The 19615-nt window shown below is 45.9% G+C and overlaps 1 protein-coding gene across 2 annotated transcripts in view; it reads left to right on the forward strand.

Moving 5' to 3' along the window:
- Positions 1–2858: 2858 nt before the first annotated feature.
- Positions 2859–19615, forward strand: part of DMRT1 (doublesex and mab-3 related transcription factor 1) — a 59871-nt gene continuing 43114 nt past the window's right edge. Inside the window, exons 1-3 of one of the 2 annotated variants that reach the window (XM_074569502.1) lie at positions 2859–3152; positions 5981–6161; positions 9617–9627. In XM_074569502.1, the coding sequence (XP_074425603.1) occupies positions 2859–3152; positions 5981–6161; positions 9617–9627 (486 nt within the window). The remainder of the gene's footprint in view (positions 3153–5980; positions 6162–9616; positions 9628–19615) is intronic. The other variant, XM_074569501.1, reaches the window with a different exon arrangement.

Raw genomic sequence — 19615 nt, forward strand, 5'->3', positions numbered from 1 at the left:
AATGTCATTTGAGTCTTCTTATGTTTAGTGGGTTGTTTTTTTTCACCAGAAACATTAATTACAGTTATTTCCAAAGGTGCTGGCAAACTGCAGTAATGTTTAGTCACTGACATCATCACTGGATTCAAATCAGAGATGCCCAGACTTACATTAAATGAATGACTACGTTTTCCTCAAGACTTGCAGTGAGATTGCTCTGATTCTTGTTAGAACCGCTAGCAGTTTACAACCATCTTCTACTCCTTCATGACTCCAATGGACGCCAAACACAGTAACATGTTGTCATCCTCACCAAACACCCATTAAAAAAAATCCGAGATGAACACTACACACTAGAACCATACTCAAAAGTGTGGCTTGAGCTAGCAAAACCAAAGCAGTTCATCCTTAAAGGATTGACCACATACTTCCATTCATCAGGCACCTAGGCATTTTGGTGGTATTCATCCAGAACTCAAAATACTAGATAGGTACTAGCAACATTAATATTTTGTTTCTCACCAACTGGATCTGTAATATTATGGTTAATACAGATCTGTGCAGTTATCCTGAAAAGCAGGAGTAGAAAACACTAGTTATGAAAGGCAGACAAATTAACGTTCTTCTTGGAACTGTTGCATTTTTTGCATCTTGTGATTCATCTCTGAGCTTGGCTGTACCACTTAGTTTGTAGTGAAAAGTCATATATAAGCAGCTGGTGATTGCTATAATTTCTCCTTTGTCTGTCTTAGCCTGCTGTGCTTCTCTGCTCTTTTCTCTTTTTTCACTCCCAGTTTTTCTCTTCCTTCTTCTCCTGTCATTTCTGATGTGCGTTTTCTTCTCCTACCTTTTCATACCTCAGTTTGTTGGGTTTTATTTCATTTTGCCTTTCTTGTTCTTTTGATTTAGCCTCCTTTCATCTCCTCTTTAATTTGCATTTTCAATTGACTTCAAGACAATTTGCATTTGAACACTTGCAAACATCCCTGTGGTATGCCCAACCACGCACAGAACTTCACAAACTGGAGTTTCACTTTCAAGACTCGCTCCCAGACAGCAGTTTCAGAACCTGATCAATGCCCCATCGAGTTGAGAACTGATTTCGTTCAGGGAGGAATTTCACATTCCAGTATAGGAGGCTAAGCATGCCTGTCTGCATCGTTCACCTCCTTAAGCATTAGTCATCTATGCCGCCAGGCATATAAGCAAATCATATTTTAGTTCCACTAAACATTATATTCATCTTCTCCTCTTTTGCAGGAAAATGTGCAGTTATTGACATCAGAAATGTCAATCCCGGCAAAGCGATGCAAGGGTAAAGTTCCAGTTTCTGCAAGTTGAACAGGTGTCACACCCCCACACCAAACTTCTGCTGGTGGCTCATGTGAGGACCAATTGCTCAAGATGGAGCCTAACAGGAGTGTTTTAATATGGTCTCTCTGGCAGACAGAGAGCGCCATAAATGTCTCCTGCATTGTATCAGGAAGCAAAAAGTTCCTTAAATGTAATTTAGTGAATGCTAATGGAAAGAATCGAGCAGCAAGGATCTGGGGCTTTCTTCAGGCTGGGATAAGCACTGATTGTTTCCGGCAGGGAGGCTCAGTCTGAGCAGAATTAGCTGGGAGATAGCTGATCTCGAGGAGGGAGAAGCTTTCCTTGGCTTCTTCTAGCAGAAATAAATTTCTACCTACTGTAACTTATTACCTTCTGATATGCTGAGTCATGAAGCTGGGGTTATAGAAATCTTTATGCAATCTTTATAAATCAGCCTCACATAATCTCAGGCGCTTTCTGCTTCATCTCTGTTGAGTCACTCATTTGACAGTTGTCATTCATCTTAGATTGAGATGTAATTTAATAGTTTCATTTCACCATGAAGATAGCGTCATCTAAAGTTGAGCCTGGAAAGATTTAAAGGTGTAACAGAGGAAATATTAATACTGTAAATAATATCTGTAGAGCTGCATGGGCCTATAAATCACGTAGTGCCAAGTTGGAAGGGGAGCCTATGTAAAAAAGAAGAGAAAAAGCTTCTTCCCCTGCCTCCCTCCACAGAGGAGCATCCCCATGGTAGCCACCAGGCCTGCTCCCGGGGTGATGGTTACTCAGTTGTCACCACAGCCCCACCGCCTGCATTTGCTGGGACCACCAGCCCGCAGAGGTACCAACCAAGCAAAGCGTGTGGGCACCCAGTGAGGGACGCGAGCAGGTGTGAGGTAACCTGTGAACGGGAGACGCCACCAGAAGCCTCATGAAGGAGGGCAGCCGAGCGGCACCAACTCGGGCCTTCTATTTGGGGGTCACAACTCTCCCTGGGCCAGGCCATGGTGGCCGCCTCAGCAAACGCGGCCCACCCACCCCAAGGGAACACAGGGCCTAACAATGGCCTCCCCGCGCCTCGGCTCGCTGTCTTACACCACGGCCGGCGTCATCGCCATGGCCGCGGCCTCGCCTGGCCCCTGCCCCGGCCGGGAGAGAGGGTAGGGCGGCCGCAGGGCGGCCTCGGAGCCGACACCGAGGGGACGAGAGACCGCTGTCGAGCGCGGCCTGCGGGCAGCAGCAGCAAGACGGGATGGGGGTCTACAGCCGCCCCGGCCCAGCACCCACCGCCCGCCGTCCACCTGACGGCCGGGCTGGGCGGGAGGGAGGAGCGGGGAGGGAGGGGTGGCCGCTCCCCCAGCCTCGGCGCCGGCCCCGCGGGGGAGTAGAGGGCTTCGCGGCCCCACGGACCAGCCGGGGGTGGGGGGTGGGGGGGCCGCGGCGGGAGGGGCGACGCCGGGCTGCTGCCCGCCCGCCAAAACGCGCCGGGCGGCGGGACGGGACGGGGCAAGGTAGAGCCGCACCGACCCCTCGTCCGGCAGTCCCCCTCACCCGCCGCGATGACCAGTGACTCCCCGGCCTTCAGCAAGCCCCCGGACGCCGCGGGGCCGGGGGACAAGGCGGGCGGCTTCGGCAAAGCGGCTGCCCTTATGGCGGCCGCCCCGGCCGACGGGGTCGCCGCGGCCGGTGGCGCGGCGGCGAAGAAGCCGCCGCGTCTGCCCAAGTGTGCCCGCTGCCGCAACCACGGCTACTCCTCGCCGCTGAAGGGCCACAAGCGGTTCTGCATGTGGCGGGACTGCCAGTGCAAGAAGTGCAGCCTGATCGCCGAGCGGCAGCGGGTGATGGCAGCGCAGGTGAGCCCCGCGGGCCGGCCTCCCCGCCGGCGTCCCGCCGGCGTCCCCCCGGGTCCGGGTGGGCCGCCTGCCCGGCGCGGTGGGGATCCTGCCGCCGCCCCCGGAGGGGCTCGGTGCCCGCGGGAGCCCCGCGGTCGCGGCGAGAAGGCGCGGCCGCGGGGGAGCCTCGCCCCGGGCTGCAGCTGCGCCGCCGCCTGCCTCAATTAGTGACCCTTTTCGCTGTGTTAATGAGATATATATTTTTTTTCTTTTTTTTTTTTTGCATAAAAATGGGAGATGGCCTGTTGGGGCGCAGGGCTGAAGTGGCGGCGGCGAGCGCTGGTCGCTGGGCTGCGAGCCCGCCCGAGGGCATCGCCGTCGGAAAAGGAGCAGAGCCGGGGCGTGCTGGCAGCCCCGGCAGTGCACGGGTCCGGGGTAAAGCCTCCGCAGAGGAAGACTTCTCGTTAATGGCAGATTCATGTTTTTCAGCTTATTTTTTTTTTAAACTGGGCAATTAATAACCTACCCAACTAACTGATTAGTGAGAATATTTTCCACTGGCGTTTTCAGGTTCGGTATATCTGCTTTTCCCGGTGCTGGGTGGCATTTCTGAGTGGATTTCGAAAAGTACTTTTTTTTTTCTTTTTTTTTTTTAACGGCGTTGTTCCTGATTTTGCACAGAGCAGGTTCTGGTTTGCATATTTACAAGTTCTGTAGATAGCTGTCTAGCTGGGTCATCTTAGAAAAACGAGGACTCGGTAGTCTTCGTTAAGAAACCAAACTGCATCCAGTTCTGCGAAGGAAGAACTTTTTTTCGTTAGGTAGTTCCGCCGAAGTCACAACTCTTTGGCATGTAAATGACCGCTCTATTAGTCCTTGCGATCCTTATCTTGAAAACCTCATTAAGAGGCGTCCTGGGAGTGTGATGGCTACTAGCAGCTTGCGCTCTGTGAGTGGGGTTCCACGTTCTCGTTCGTCCAAATAGTCCCTTGCAGACAAATTAGTTGGAAGGCGTTAGGACTGGTGGTGCAAGGCAGCGATGACGGACCCACCGACCCAGTTTGCAACTAAGCTTTTAGAGCTTCGTGGTCCCGCGTGAAATCGATGTCCCACTGACAGGTTTTAAAAACCTGAGCGGCGCTGGGTTAAATCCTTCCCCCACTTTTTTTTTTTTTTTTTTGAATTTAATTATTCAGTGCAGGTATACTAAATGTCCTCTAAACTTACTGGGAGCTTTCGTTCATTTAAATAATTCCTCCTTGTCGGTGACATGGCAGTCCAGAAGTTGTTATTATACCCAGGTTATGGGCACTTTCTCAGCCCGGTGTGAACCACGGGATAATAACCATGAATTCCCTTGCTGCCTGCCCTGGGGAAGGGAGCATGAAACAGGGTGTTCCCACACAAGTGTGCTCTTCTGCACACACTGTTCTTCTGCCTGGCAGCATCTTGTCAGGCATTGAATTCCTCCTGCCAGCAGGTCCTGGTGCTGGCCCTCCTTGGGGGTTTTCTGTTCCCTGCCTAGTGTCGGAAAGTGGCTTTGAAAGCCTCCCTAGCTGAGCCTTATCTGTGTAGGAGTTACACATCGAAAGTCTGTCTTTCCCTCTTTTTGATATATTTCTGCAATAAGCCCCTTGGCACTAGTGGAATTTTGCAGGTCAAGGTTGTTGGCTTGTGAAGCCAAAGTTGCCCGTGGTGTTTGCAAGTTTACACCCCCAGTTTGGGATGTCTCTATTGCAAGAGCTGTCACGATTTTCTCTAAAGGTAATACATATCTGTGTTAGAAAAATGTTGCTGTTGAACATGGAAATGGAAGGAAGTTCTGTCCAAGTTATCCAGGAGAATTTCCAGCAAGAAAAGCCTCCGATCCCAGTCTGTAATCTGGGACAGATTTCCAAGGTGCAAACGCAGATGCACATCAGTCACTTGGCAAGTTGCAGGGTAGGTAGCTGTAAAGCCCCCAGCATGGTGTTTGCTGCCTGGACAACATGCCATACTTGGCACGGGAGGACAGCTGTGCAAAATCAGTCTGCCAGTTCAGATGAAGCAGAAGGGGTCCTCTGTATCTTCGGGAAGTGGGGAGTGGGGTTTGTCTGCACCAGTGTCCAGACTGCACAGTGCCTGTGGGCTCTGCCAGTGCCAGCTAAGCTATGGAATAACATCAGTGTTGGGAAAGATGTGAGGAGCTCCCTCTGCTCCTGGCCTGCCTGGCTGTCTGCAATGCGTGTGACACTGACCAAGATGTTCTCAGGATGGTTCTCTACATTTGCCATGCTTCTGCCGTGATAGCTGTCTGTGCACAGTGTAATGTGCACTGAAATTCCCTTGAAGGGACAGATTTCCAGCAAAGAGGCAGCAGGGAAGCCCAGCAAGGTTGGACAGAGCAGCGGATTGCAGGTATAAGCCCTCATAAAGAGCTGCTTTATATTGATGAAGAGACACGGCAGAGCCTTGCAAGCAGATGAATTTGTTATCTGCAGCAGCTGCGTATCAGCAGCAAGGAGGGTAGTGACTCTCTGCTTTTCACAGTTTGCTTTGCCCAAGGGCAGATGTGTTGGGTGAATACAGTCAGCTTTAATGTCTTCATGTGGACCTGTTGGAGGGAGATGTATATAGCAAGAGTATTTCATAGATTTGTTCCTATATGTTTGGACAGAAAAGGGGTTGAGTTTAAATAACTTTATAACCTCATTTATATCCTCTACCTGCTGGCTGGATCGTGACCTCGACACCATAGAGAGTACCTACCAAGAGGAAAAAACAGCTTTGGCCTCGAGTCTTTCATTGTTGCCATTATAAACTGTGCTCAAGCCAGAGAATGTGCCCTACATCTGTCTCCTTGTCCGCAGGTTGCGCTGAGAAGGCAGCAAGCTCAGGAGGAGGAACTGGGCATCAGCCACCCGGTGCCCCTTCCTAGTGGCCCCGAGACGTTCATGAAGAAGAACAGTGGTGGCAGCTCTTGTCTCTTGTTGGAAAACAGCAGCCCCACGCACTCGAGTACAGCCACGACGGCAGCTAGCACACTGTCAGGTAAAGTGCTGGGAGAGGGATGCTCGTGGTGTGGGGCAAGGGCTGACGTGGCTTACCTGCTGTTGCACCTCTTCCTCTGCCTGCAGCAGCAGGGTTGCGGAGAGTCCCTTTTCCGAGAGCGGTGCTGCACTGTTGGGACAGACAGTTAGCAAAAGGGATGAACCCAGCGCCTGTCTTTTATATTTTAGTTAGTATTTTTACTTGAAAATCAAAATTAGTTTGGTATAGACTGGCACTGTAATTGAATTCAGCAGGGTGTATACCTGCAAGTAGTCATTTATGAAGAGCTTTTCTCCTTTCTCCCAAAATACGTGCTTCTGCCACAGTCCTGGCAACTGCGTGTTGGCTGTCTGTGTATCTTCTTCAAAATTGAGGAGTTTTCAGCATTTTATAGGAGCCGAGTATGTAGATAATGTCATTGACCCCAGCAGCAGAGAGCTACCCACCTTGCATGACTCGCTGTGGAGGTACATCTGCTCTGTGAGGCCAGGTGTGATGAACTATGAAAGGCTGACACAGCCCTTCCACTCTGCTACACCTTACTGTATTGCATTTAACCCTTGTAAACCAAAACAACAATATAAACCCAACCAAAAACCAAACAATATTTGTCTGTGGATTCAGTAAAACCATGGCTAAGTGCAACTGGGACTTAAAGGCGCTAAATTAAAGTCTCTAGGCGAAATGTTTTCTCCTATGCGGAGCTTACACCTGACAGACACAGCAGTTGAATGTGTAATTGACTTCTGCTGTATAGACAGAAAAAAGAAAAAAGCGAACAAACATAGAGGGGAAAAAAAAGAAATGTAATTCATTTTCAATCATCTGTGTTGATGTCAATAATACAGGTGAATATACTTCCCGCTTAAAAAGATGCTTCTAAAGTGGACAATGCCTTGCATTAACTAGGACGGTTTTGCAAGCCATTTAAAGCCTTGTCAGATGGATTTGTTGCATCCGTTGCAGATGGGCAGTTTCAGACCAATGTGGAGGAATTTCTTTCGGAAGCTTTTAGAAGAACTGGCTGATGAAACAATAAATAGCTTTTCATTAGCTTTTTTGTTTTCGTTATTGCAATCGTGTAAGTGTCACCTTTGAGTCGACGTGGTTACTCCTTTCCTATTTGGATTACTGCATGCTTTGTCTATAGACATGGAAAAAGCTGGCTAAAGATTAAAGTAGTATATTCAGTAACGTATAGAGATTGTGTGTAACTCAGGAGAACAAGAAAACTCTTGCCTATACAGAAAGGCCAAAAATGAAATTGTCTTACTGTCAAGAAAATTTGCATAGGCTTTGATCTTAATAATTTTGAAATGTCAGTGGAGGTACTTAATTTATTAATCCCACTTTAATAATTTCTTATTAATTGAATTAAGTTACGTTCTTGTAATGAAAAGCTTTCATTAAACAAGCTTAAGGCAATTCATATGCTTGTATAAAGACTTGAAAACGTGAAAACCCCTGATTTTAAAGTAATTTGAATTGTTTGGAAATTCTTGGTCAAAGCAATTGTAAATGGTCATCTTTCCTATGGTGGATTTTTCTTTGTGAGCAATTCAAATACATTGTTTCCCAACCATTTTACTAAATAACTGTGCGTGGGTGACAACATTTAAAATACACAGCTTTGTCTTCAGAGAGAAGATGTGATTCTAGCCAAGAATCAAGGGTCAGCTTTGTTTGCCAGAAAGGGAAGAATCTGGGAATGAATACAAATTGGGGTTCATCATTTTGGTTTTGGGCACCTAAGTGGCAACAGAAATTCATGCTTACCTCAAGAGTGACTGCATTACATAAAGTTCTGTCCCAACTAATTTTGGTAAGTTCATCTTGTTGAAAGCAGAGTAAGTGCTCATGGGTATGGATTTGATGCCACCAGTGTCTGTGTGCAGGCCCTGAGGCTGCAAAAGTCCTCTGCTTTCAGCCAGACCTGCACGGTGGCTTCATCAGGTCTCAGAATACAGGCTGCCATCTGGAGAGTCTGATTTTTCAATGAGGAATACTGCTTAAATATTCTGATGCTTTCTCTTTTTTTAGCATATGAAGGTCTTTTGTTGGATAAGAAGTTGCTGGGTGTGATGTGACATGAAGTTCTTGTTTTAGGTGGCAGGTCTTCCACCTTTTCTTCCTCCTTTCAGGACCAGGTACACGAAGGATTCCTGCGTTGCTGTTTCATCATTTTACCAGTACCCTTAACTGCAAGCAAAATGAGAGACCCTGTCGGAGCAAGTGTCTTAGTTTGGTAGGCTGAGGTGCTGATTTTGCCAGAATTTACAGTAATCCTTAAGGCAGGAAAGAGGGTTTTGCTCTCTCCTTGAGGCAGAGAGCAAAACCTTCTGTGGCAGGGGAAGCCAGCAGCTCTCTGCGAGCCCCAGGACAGCTCCTGGGAGTGCAACGTGCCCTGTATGATGCCCATTAAGCTGGACAAGAGGTGGTTTCGACAGTGGAAATTCTGTTCCTCCTGTAAGTTTTTGGCTTCACAAGAGCAGTTTTGCTTTTGGACTCCCATCACGCAGAGAGCGTTGTTTGCCAGCAAGGGGAGTAATGTGTGAAGGAGTCACACAAATCAGACATAGTGCCAGAGAGAGAGTCTTTTCCTCACTGTATCCATTTTATCGGCAGATCAGAAATATTGTGACACCTGGAGAGACCAGAGATGATTTTTCAGATCCCTTCGTGACAGGCTGTTTTTGAAAAGGGGAAAAAATGAATTATCATGGTCACAGCATAGGGGTTTGTGCGTTTACCATCTCAGGCTTGGAAACTGTGTTTGCTTTGGATGGAGCACATCTTCCCCACTAAAAAGCGAACGGGGAATTTGCAGGGTAGTTGGAAGGAAGCAGACCATGGTCACAGGGCATTAGGAGAACTTCTTGCAAACAGATTTTGTGGTTTCTGTGCATTTTCCCTTAAAAACATTGCAGGTTGCTGAGAGCAAAGGCCATTTAATTGTGCAGAGCAGCAAAAAGTAATGATGCCAGGGCATGTAAAGTAATTGTCATTCCTTCTCTAGGGCAAGTACATCTTGTTAGGTTAACTAGTGTGCAGAACTCAGGAAAAAGAGGCATTTAAAACATGGCTTTCAGACATACTAGGTTTTTAAAACCTGGGTTCTTCCCTGTTCCATGTCAGTTTGGTACCTCTGCCATTTTAATATTTAGAAATCAGCATGGGGGTGGGAAGCATGCTCATAGAACACCTTCGAGTGAGAGCTGCTCACACTGAAGGAAGGAGACGGTGCATTTCATGTTTCCTCCATTTTACTTGGTCCTCGTCACAGTCTAAGGGTCATGTTTGGCATTTGGCAGATGGCGGCGGGGGGGCTGGAACGTACATCACCTGGTGACTGGAAGGTGCTGGAAAGCACCCCTTCTTTCTGCTGCTCTGTGCTCATGTTCCAGTTTAGAAGCAACCAGTAATAGACAGGATTACTGTATGATGCTAAATGCCAGCTCCTCCTCCTGTGCTCCGTAGTGGTCCATTTCCTATTGGCTTTGTGGTGACCATTAATAACAGGATTGTTCAGGTGCCTTGGTAGTATCACTGGTTGACAAGTTACACATATAATTGTCAGAAATTGTGACTAATAAGATTTCACTACTTGTTTCCCTTTGTTACGTTTGTTGTGCATGACGGAAACAGAATAGTATTCTTTTTGCATTTCTCTAAGTAGGTGCTGCTCTTTGAAACTCTTTGAGGAACAGATGAGTTTAATCTGCTTGTAAATATGGATGATAGTGGGGTCAGCAGTAATCCTATGCCTAATGAAAACGATGGTGCTGAGATCCCTTTGAACTTGAAGTGCCCTAGGTGCCTCTGAAAACTCTGCCTTGCCTTCTTTGCTCTGCCTTTGCTTTGTTGATGTTATCTTTTGCATTGACCTTTTCTATGACACTGTATTGTGATTTCAAAAATTGATGCCATCACCTTGCAGATGTTGTGCTGCATAAGTAATGAGGTAAAAAAAAAAGTTACTATAACTGGAAGATATCATGGCCTGGTTTTAAAAAAAGTGAGACATTTTCTTTTTGAAAGTCCTTTAGAGTCTTTACAGTACAGTGTCATATGCTGTCAGAATTTCAGTTTTCTCAAAACAGTCTCATTTTAGTCAACTCATGGGCAACATGAGGAAGCTGTCATGGACATTTCATTGTGAGAGTGCTCAGGCACTGGAACAGGTTGCCCAGAGAGGCTGTGGAGCCTCCATGCCTGGGGAGACTCCAAACCCAGCTGGCTGGTGCCTGAGCGACATGATCCAACTGTGAAGCTGGCCCTATTTTGAGCAGAGTTTGGGTCAGCTGGTCTTCAGAGGTCCTTTTCAAAGTAAACTGTTCTGTGAATCTATTAAATGCTTACTTTTTTGTATTGAGATTTAAGTCAACATACTGAAATTTGGAATTCAACCAGCCTCAATACTGTTCAGCGTTTGCAAGCCTGGGAAAGAAATCTTGACTCATTTGACCTAAAAGCACTCAATGACTAAATCTACAGTAGATTTCAACAGAAATGAGCATCATGGGGTTGGTAGGTAGGTGGAGAGGATCGCTGGTTCAGGTGGCAGCAGCCTCAACAGGGCTGAGCAGTAAGGAGAAGGAGGCATGGGCTGCTCTGCCTACCTGTGCCAGGGCTAACACGATGGCTCCCTGTCCCCAGAGGTCTTGGTGGGTCTGCAGTGGTTACAGCTCCATCATCCTGCTCTTTCCTTTTGTCTTTGTCTCCTCATTACTGTCTAACGATTGTTTTCTCCTGCTGCGCCCGCTACTAGTTCTTCACCAGTTTTAGTTGCTGGCTTCTTCTGGTCCTGCCAACTCTCCTTTGATACCGAGAGCCAAGCAGCCCCATCCCTTGCTTCCTGGTGCTTTTCTCCAGCTTCTCCCACAGCCACCAAATCTCTGTTCAAAACAAAAGAGCATAACTGAACATGAGGTGTCTTTACTGCATTGTAACAGTTGGCAGAGAAACAAGCTTTGTGTCCTTCACCTGTGAATAACTAATAGCTTTCCATCCATCATCAGCTGTTTTTCTCCAGTTGTCTGCAGTTGAAATGAGAGAAAAAGATTCACATTTGCCTGTGTCTCTTGTAAGAGTTTGTGAACTGTCTTACCTCTCTTGCATTGGCATTATTTCCACAGCACGGGGTAGGCTTTGTCTTGGGAAGCAGTGGCTGGAGATGGTCTTCTGCCGGTATGGTGGTTTTCTCAGTTGCTAAATCTCTTTCAAGCTGGACTAAGGAAATATTCAGGGAGTGTTTCTCTTTGAACAGTCTTTCCTTGGTTTAGGATAAAACTTTCGCCTAATAGGCTTTTTTTTTTTAATTTCTGACTGATACAGCTATATGTTGAATGAAGGTCTTCACAGTGTGGTGGCCATGGCTTTGTAATTTTCAGTTCCTACGAAAACCACGTGTGTTTTGCGCGGAGTTGTTTAAAAAGGCATTGTGTGTGAAACACGGGGGGCGTTTCTGCCTCTCTCCGCTGCTCTGGTTTTGCCATACTTGGGAAATGCTGCAAAGGAGTTTTGAGCATCTCATTATAAAAGGACATAGATAAATCTGAAAGGATAGAGGGAAGGGTGACAAAAATGATGTATGGCTTGTAGAAAAGGAGACTAAGGGTGGATATAACAGTCTATAAATATTTGAGAGGTAATAATATGCAGGAGGGGGAGGGATTATTTACAGTGCTTGAGACAGCATAACAAGGAGCAACGGCTTGAAACTAAAAAAGACAAAATTAAATTAGACAGTAGACACTTTTTCTCCTAACTAGAAGTGCAATTAGCAATGGAGTGACCTGCATAAGGACAAGGGGGTAAGTGAAGCATAATCAGGAGAAGTGTTTAAGAGTGTGTTAGATTACGATCTCAAGTGATTAATATGGGGGTAAACTCTGATCAATGTGCAGGTTAAACTAGATGACGGAAATCTCCTGCAGCGTTGTCACCTCCTGTATGATTCATTGCCTCTGGCCATTGTTTGGCTCTGTTAAATAAATCATAATGTTACAGGGTTCTGCATCCCTGATTAGATGTTTCCAGTTAATTCTCCAGTTCTGGAGCCTGCAGCTTGCAAAGCTTGCACTTTCCCTGCCCCTCCTTTCCAGCAATATTTGTTCGTTGTCTTTGCAGCTCTGTGTGTGTGGGTGTGTGCATGTGCATCTGAAGTAGGTAGAACTAGTGGCAATTTTCAGAGTTAAGTCTCTAAGTGAAGAAGTTTTCCTTTCGGGCTTTTGATCCTGTCTGAAGCTTCAGTGGAAGTGTGAAAATAAATAGCAGCGAAAAAAGATTTGGAAAACCAGAGTTTTCTTTTTGTGTGCAGGTGGTACTGTGGGGCATCCAGGGCTGTCTTCAGCAGGGGCAGTGGCTGGGGAGAGCTTTCTGTGGCGTGCGGGGGACGCAGGGGTGCCGGGGGACCACTGTGACCTACCCAGACCCGCTTGGTGAGGGGAGGGCCGCTCAACCCCAGGGCTTCTCTGACTGTCTTTTGGTTGGAGGGGTGGAGGTGAAAACCCACAAGCAGCTCACCATACATTTCCATCTTTCTCTCATGTTTCAGAAGAGCTTTTTTTCTCATAGAGAACTGGGAGTGGATGATTTTTTATTTTTTTCATTTTCCAAAATCTGTCACCCTAGGGCTTTCTCTCTTTGCAGCATCCTTCTGTCCAACTTTTCTCACACCAGGTGAGGTTTGCAGATGTAGAGCTACCGGTTAGAGCAAGGTCGCTGCTGAGCGATGCTTGCTGTGTGCTGCAGGGACTTCACTGCTTGCACTGTCCTAGCACCCAGGTGCCGGGGGTTTCTCTTCCCACCAAAGGCTGGCGGGGCTGGTGGGTAGCCCCTGTTGTTCTTTGTGCCTTGGAATCTCGCTCTTTCTCACGCTGGCATTTGCATATGTGCATTCACATTTACAGAGTTATCTGTGCTGGCTTGTGCTTTCCATTTGTCATGAACACCGAGATAAGGAATGGAGCAGGAGCAGAAGATGTACTAGGAATTTTCTATCCGTGGGCACATTATTACACTATCTGCAGCTAAGCTCTTGTTCCTTTCTGTGTCCTTGAAACAGTTGTTATGACTTATCTGAATGTGTGGGGCTTTCTTTTTGTTTTCAGAAAAGATATAAGTTGGGAGTAAAGGAGTACTGTACGCTTCCTTAACTAAACACTGGCATGATTTCTGTTTTTTCTTTTTTAAACGTGCTTTCTTATACCTCAAAGAGTGCTTTCGTTCACTTTATTTATCAACTAATTTCCTAACTCAGCCCGTTGGCCCATTTTCCATTTTCAGTAGATTTGTCACTTAATGACGTGGGGACTAAAATGCAATTTTGAAGGTTCTTTTTCATATGCTTCTTCTAATTCCTCTTTTTTTCTTTTTCTGAACTTTGCTAAACTTTCTCCTGAGTTTGAGTACGTGGTAGTCTTAATCAGGGTTGTAAATAGCTCAGTTATATGAGTACGAGCATCGTTCATGCACTTATGCCCTATGTTTTCTTGAAGAGCTTGTGGAGAGAATGTTAAGCACTGAGTTTCTCTTCCTTTGCAGTGAGATTAGATGCCTAATTATTTTACGATTTTTTTTTTTCCAGTTCCTGTCTCCAGTCTCTATTCATACAGTGTCTATTACTTATAGCATAGGCCACCATTTGCTGACCTGGATGCCTATAGTCATGGGCAGAACTGAACCTCAGCCACCAGCCTAAGTCAGTGTAGTTCCGGTCACTGTGTGTTTCTGTCTATTAGTTGTCCATGATCAAAATTCATTAGCAATCAATTGGCATTTGCATGGAGGCAGATCTTATGAGTGCGGGTGTTGTTGCATCCATGCAACACTGGCAACTGTGTACAAAAGTGGTGCACATGCCTGTGTTTTTCGCTCACTTGCCCAGGCCCAGTGGGTGTCTGTGGTGGTTCTTTACCACTTCTGATGCTAGTTTTTCCACCACATGTTAGGTAGACAGAGCAAAAAAGCCTCCTGTTATTTCTAGGTGGTCTTTTTTAGAAACCTTTTGGATTTCTGTCATCATATAGCTTATAACCAAGCACGGACTCCAGCTAATTCCAACCATCGCCCTACTCCCTTTATTATTTTTAGTGTGAGCCATAATGATTTTATCCCAGTCGTATTTCCTCCAAGGTCTCCTATCTCAGACACTTGTAAAGCCTTCCCTCCCTTCTAATATTCTCTTTGATCTCTTGTTAATGACTTAAATCCCTTTACATTTAATCCACACCGAGTTTCTTTCTCCTCCTCTCAATTTGCTTCTTTGCGCCTGCAGGTGTCTGGGCTGTTTTCCATCACTGTCTAGAAATCTTGCTTTGCTTTTCTAATTTCCTTTCTCCTTTAATTTCTTCTTCTATTTTTTTTAAAGTTGTGTTGATTTTAAGTTTTGCTGCTGTTACACACGTTAGTAGCATGTTGGATGTCTGAACGCAATGAGTTAAATGCATTTATATTATACTGAAATATATATATACTGTTATACCGAAAATTGAAAATGGCACTTGTTTCTCATGCTCCTTGTTTTCTGAAGCACTAATTTTATTGGTCCTGATCCTGATAGCTGTCGTGCATGCTAATAATTTTAGATGTGTAAATAATCCTGCTCAGTTCAGCATGAACAAACATATGCTGCAGCATTAAAATAGTGCCTAGCATCTTCACAGATTCAAAGCCACGTTCAAAGATTTTGAGTGCTTTTTCTTTACTGAAGACATTCTTTTTTGCTAATGAAGATTTGAATACGATCACTGTAGCTATATTATAAAGACCAAAAGTACAAGTAAGGAAAGAAGGATTGCCCCTGGCTCACATAAAAAGATCAACTACTCTGCTCTAGTCAGTGGCAGAAAATGTTGAAAGTGGAATTTGCTGCTCTAGATGTCTTATTGAGGACCTGAAACTTGCATTAAGTGTGGAAATAAAAAATTATTTTCTGTAGGTTTTATTTCTTTACCCGTATTAGGAGGATCTTTAACTTGCATGCTAAATGTTTGCAGCAGATCATTTTTATTAAGCGTACACTAAATGCGAACAAAATGTGCCCTATCCAGTTCTACTGAAAGCAGTGGTGGTATTTCAGCTCCTCTTAGCTGGAGCCGGACTGGGGCTGTGTGTATGACTGGGAAACTTATTATACCAAGCTGCAGTGTTCTGTCTGGGATATCTCCCTTGGTTTTTTTCTCCCAAATCACATTTTTCTTTGAAAAAAATTATTTTGTGCTAAGTTTAAAATTAACTAAATGTCTTAACTTTGGGAGGTTTTTTAGTTGTATTTAGGAACGCACACCCAGAGTTAACAGTCATTTGACCCATTATGGGATAATAATTCTACATGTGGAAGAGAGGAAGAAATGCTCAATATTTTTTTTCTGATTTTTGCTTTGAAGAAAGACAGGTGATATTGCTGTATATGGATATGGTGACATTCTGCTTGCATGCAGTACTTAAAAAAAACCCAAACAAACAAACACACAAACAACAGAAAACTTGGCTGAGGATCTCTCCGGTCCATTAATGCTGATTTCCAGTAAGTCTTTTAACAGTGAGGAAATTCCTAAGGCCTGGAAGAAAGCTGATGTCATGCCAGTGTTTAAGAAAAGCAAGTGTGGTAGGATGGGAGGCTACAAATCAGTCAGCATGACATAGTTTTTGTGAAAAGAGCAGAACAGTCCACAGCAGACTGAAATGTGCAAGAGGGGGAGAAACGCAACTGCTAAAGGCTGCTCACACAACGCGAATTAACAGGAGTTTATGGGTAAAAGAGTCTGTCAAGTTAGTAATCTTTTATCGTTACAAAATTGCTTTGACGAAGTGACATACTGAGGCAATCAAATTCTGCAAAGCATTTTATTTTTGTATCCCCTGACATCTTGATTAGGAAACTGAACTGACAGAAGATCAATAGTGTATGTGTTACACAGTTTTAAAAAGGGTCCTGTCAGTCTGAAAATGTAGGTCTGAGTGGGGCAATCTAAGGCAGTGGTGATTCTGGCAAAGTCAGACAGGGACCTGCTCTTGGCTGTAGGCTGTGTGGTCTTCCCATTGATATCTTGGAAGCAGGCCTGGAATTGCCCCAGGTCGTGTTGGTAGCTGATGGAAAGGTGCATGGACTGGAAAGCAGGGAGAAGTCAGAAGTGCACTGCGGCAGGGCTTGGCTAGGTGGTTGATCATGTGCAAGCAAGAGCCACTTTAACCCGTACCAGAACGGAGGAGTCTATCCCTGAGAAACACTGTCACTGCAGAGAACCTGGTGGCCACGAGGGTACTATGCTGAATGTTAGTGGTTCCCAGGGAAAGTGATGACCAAGAACTGGTACAGCCCTTTCAGACAGACCTGTGATGATGGGGGGGAAGCTTGGTGTCTTCTGTGCCTGAAACTGATGAGGTGGCTGTGGGACTAGTGGGACTCCTTCCTTGGTGACGTTCTACATACAGGAAAGCGGGCTCTCAATGGATATCGGAAGGGAGATCGTTGGTGGTTATTAAGTAATACCACACCAGGATCAGGAATGTCACTGAGCCAAAAATGATGTGAGGCTGGGAGAGGTGGCCAGGGAAGAATCATGTTTGTTTGTCCCGACCATTCTGTTCCCTAGGTTTCTCTTTATAGCTGGTGGTGGGGATAAAACCATGGTCTGAACCAGCACACCTGGTCTTGAACGTGGAAGGGCTCAGACAGGAAATGCAGGAATGATTAAAAAAACAGAAAACACATCCCTGAGGTGAGAAATGACAGTTTATTTTGCCCTTTAACGACCCTGTCATCTAAGATTTAATTAATTCCCCATATGATTGTTCTGAATCCGTTATGCCTTTGCCACACTAGATCAGCTCAAGTTGAACTTTTCTGTGTCATTTCAGGGGATGGGTTTTGTTGTCATGAATAGAAGCATCATTTGGATGTAGAATCCCATGAAAAACTTGTGTGTTGAGTGCATCCATCATGGGGCTCAAGCAAGACGAAAACGAACAGCCTCAATTCTAGAATCTCCCAGATTTTCTTGAAATGTGCTGTCCTTGCTGCTTAACTTTTCATCCTAGGGTGCCTGTTTCTGGCAAATGTCATTCTTGGTAAGATGTGCCATCCCACTTAGGATTGGTTTAGCACTTCATAGGTGGAACTGGAAAAGCTTATTCCACTTTGCTCATACGACGACTCCAGCGTTACTCCTAGAGGGAAGAAAAAAGTGATACCCATTCCTTCGGGGTGAGAATGAGTATTGTTCTGGCAGTTGAGTAGACCTTGAGAAGCAGTAGAGCGCAGCTGTTGACATCTTCACGGATAAAGCCATCTCCTGCCCCCAGGATGCATGCCCTGCGCCTGCAGACACTGGTGCCATGATGCCCGCTCCTTGCCAGTAACGCCAGCGGAACCCACGGTCTGGCTGCTTCGTCTGGCGAGGGGCGTTGCAGGACACCCCGACTCTGCCTTAGCTGTCAGAGAGCCGCTGCAGGAAAGGTGCGATGACTGGTGGTTTGTTTTGTTTTGCAGCAGTGGGAGGAGGAGAAAAGCATGGTGGGAGAAGCTTGATGGGAGTTGGCAGATGATAAGAGCCTGAGCGAGGCATGGCCGTGTTAAGGAGGTGGGGTGGATCGATCCCTGTGCGCTTTAGCTCTGGGGAAGAGGCAAGGAGCCTGCAGGAGGCTCAGAGTTGTTGGGCTGTGCGTTTTTTTTTATTATTTTTTTTTTAAATGTGTATTTCTGCTTTGAGAAGAAAGCCGAGCAGCTATGGTCCCTGGGTGGAGTTGCCGAGGTACCTATGGACTACAGTGGCAATAAGCTGTTTCGGCTACGATTTATTCTCTTTAGCCTGCAGATACAGCTGATTTTAGCCCACGCGTCTGATATGGCTGGTAACAGATTTTTTGACGTCTCCCTTTAATAGATGTTAGTTGGAACACAGCCGGGCATCCAGGGCTGTTGGGTGGGCAGTCCCAAACAAGAGGGAAAAAGAAGTGCTGGATTTGGCATTTGAGCTCAAGATGGGCTTGTAACGTTGTTGGCAATTGGGGGAGGGAGCAAAAAACATGCTTTTCTCAATAGTTTTCCAGTCAAACCAATTGGGAGGACTGCAGAAGTGGTTTTCCGTAGGTGAATGAGAGTAGGACAGCCATGTATGCCTCAGAAATCGGGCTCCGGGACAGGGGTACAACCACAAGCTACCCTGCTGCTCGTTGCCTGTATTTGCTGGCTCATCTCGAATGCAGGGTGACTCTCTCTTCCTTGTACCGCTTTTGAGGTCTCCACCTCCCCCACTGCTTGGGAGCAACCACAGAGCGATGGGCCAGAGCTCTGGAAACTGTGGAGAGACATGGAGAAGGGTTTTGTCTTCACAGCCGCGGCTTGGTTAGCCATCTCTTAGGGCCTGAATTCAGGGATGCTTTCAGGAGTCCGGGGTCCCTGTTTTTTCACTCTGCTGCTAGGGAGGAGGCTTTCACTGGCAGATCTGAAAGGCCTGATTCTGCATACCTTGTGCTACAGTATTTTATACTGTGCGCTTTTAGTCCAAAGTGAGTACCTGATCCTTGATGCTTCCTTTTATTTGTCATGATGGCAGAAAAGTACCTCGGATTTCATTGTATTTGGGAAGTTTATTTAATCACGCAGTTCAAAAGCATTGAAATTACTGTTTTACTCAAATTTGCTGAATGATAATTTCTTAAAGATCTCTTTTCAGATAGGGATGTGGGTTGAGAGTTTTACACATGCAACACTGCAAGAGAGGTTTTAAGATAAGGGACCCTCTGGGGTATATTGATAAAAAGAGGACTAAGGGGAAAAGAAAAATCAGGACAGAGGGAGTCATCTCTCTTGCTTTCTTGAGAACCCGGCTTCTCTTTAGGGTCTGAATTCCAGTGTCCTCATGAAGAAGAGGGACATAAGTGTGTGGGCTCACAGTACGGTGAGAGCAAATGGCACTGGGATGCAGGTCAGTGTCTGGTCCTTTGCTGGGAGCTTTGAGAGCACTGGAGACAAAAACCCGGTCTTTTGCCCATTCACGCGAACGTCCATAAAGGACAATCCCTGTCAATCTCATATTGGACCAAATTTGTCTCTTAGGAACCTATAGTGCATTGACAGAAGGTGTAAATTATGGGGTAGGTATTGTGAAAACAGTAGGGCTCAGCAGAGTTACACAGGTGTGAAAAGAAGCTGAAATGGTGGACTCAGACTCTTGGAAGAGAAAGAGAAAGGAGAAAGAGAAAAGGTGGGAGCAGCTGGGACCTTCTCCATGTGTTGCTCTTGTATTCCTGAAATTCCCACTGAGACACTCCAGCCTCTTCCTGTTCCCTTCCTTCTATTACTAAAGAGGTTTCCTTTCCTCTTCTCATTTTAGATAAAGCAGGGAGTGGGAATAAGGAAGCTGTTAACGTGTAATATTTTGTACGGTATCACTATGCAGGGTACCAATAATAAATCACACACTACATGCTTAGACAATTTACTGCCG

The sequence above is a fragment of the Larus michahellis genome, chromosome Z, assembly GCF_964199755.1.
Source record: "Larus michahellis chromosome Z, bLarMic1.1, whole genome shotgun sequence".
NCBI classification, from domain to species: Eukaryota; Metazoa; Chordata; class Aves; order Charadriiformes; family Laridae; genus Larus; species Larus michahellis.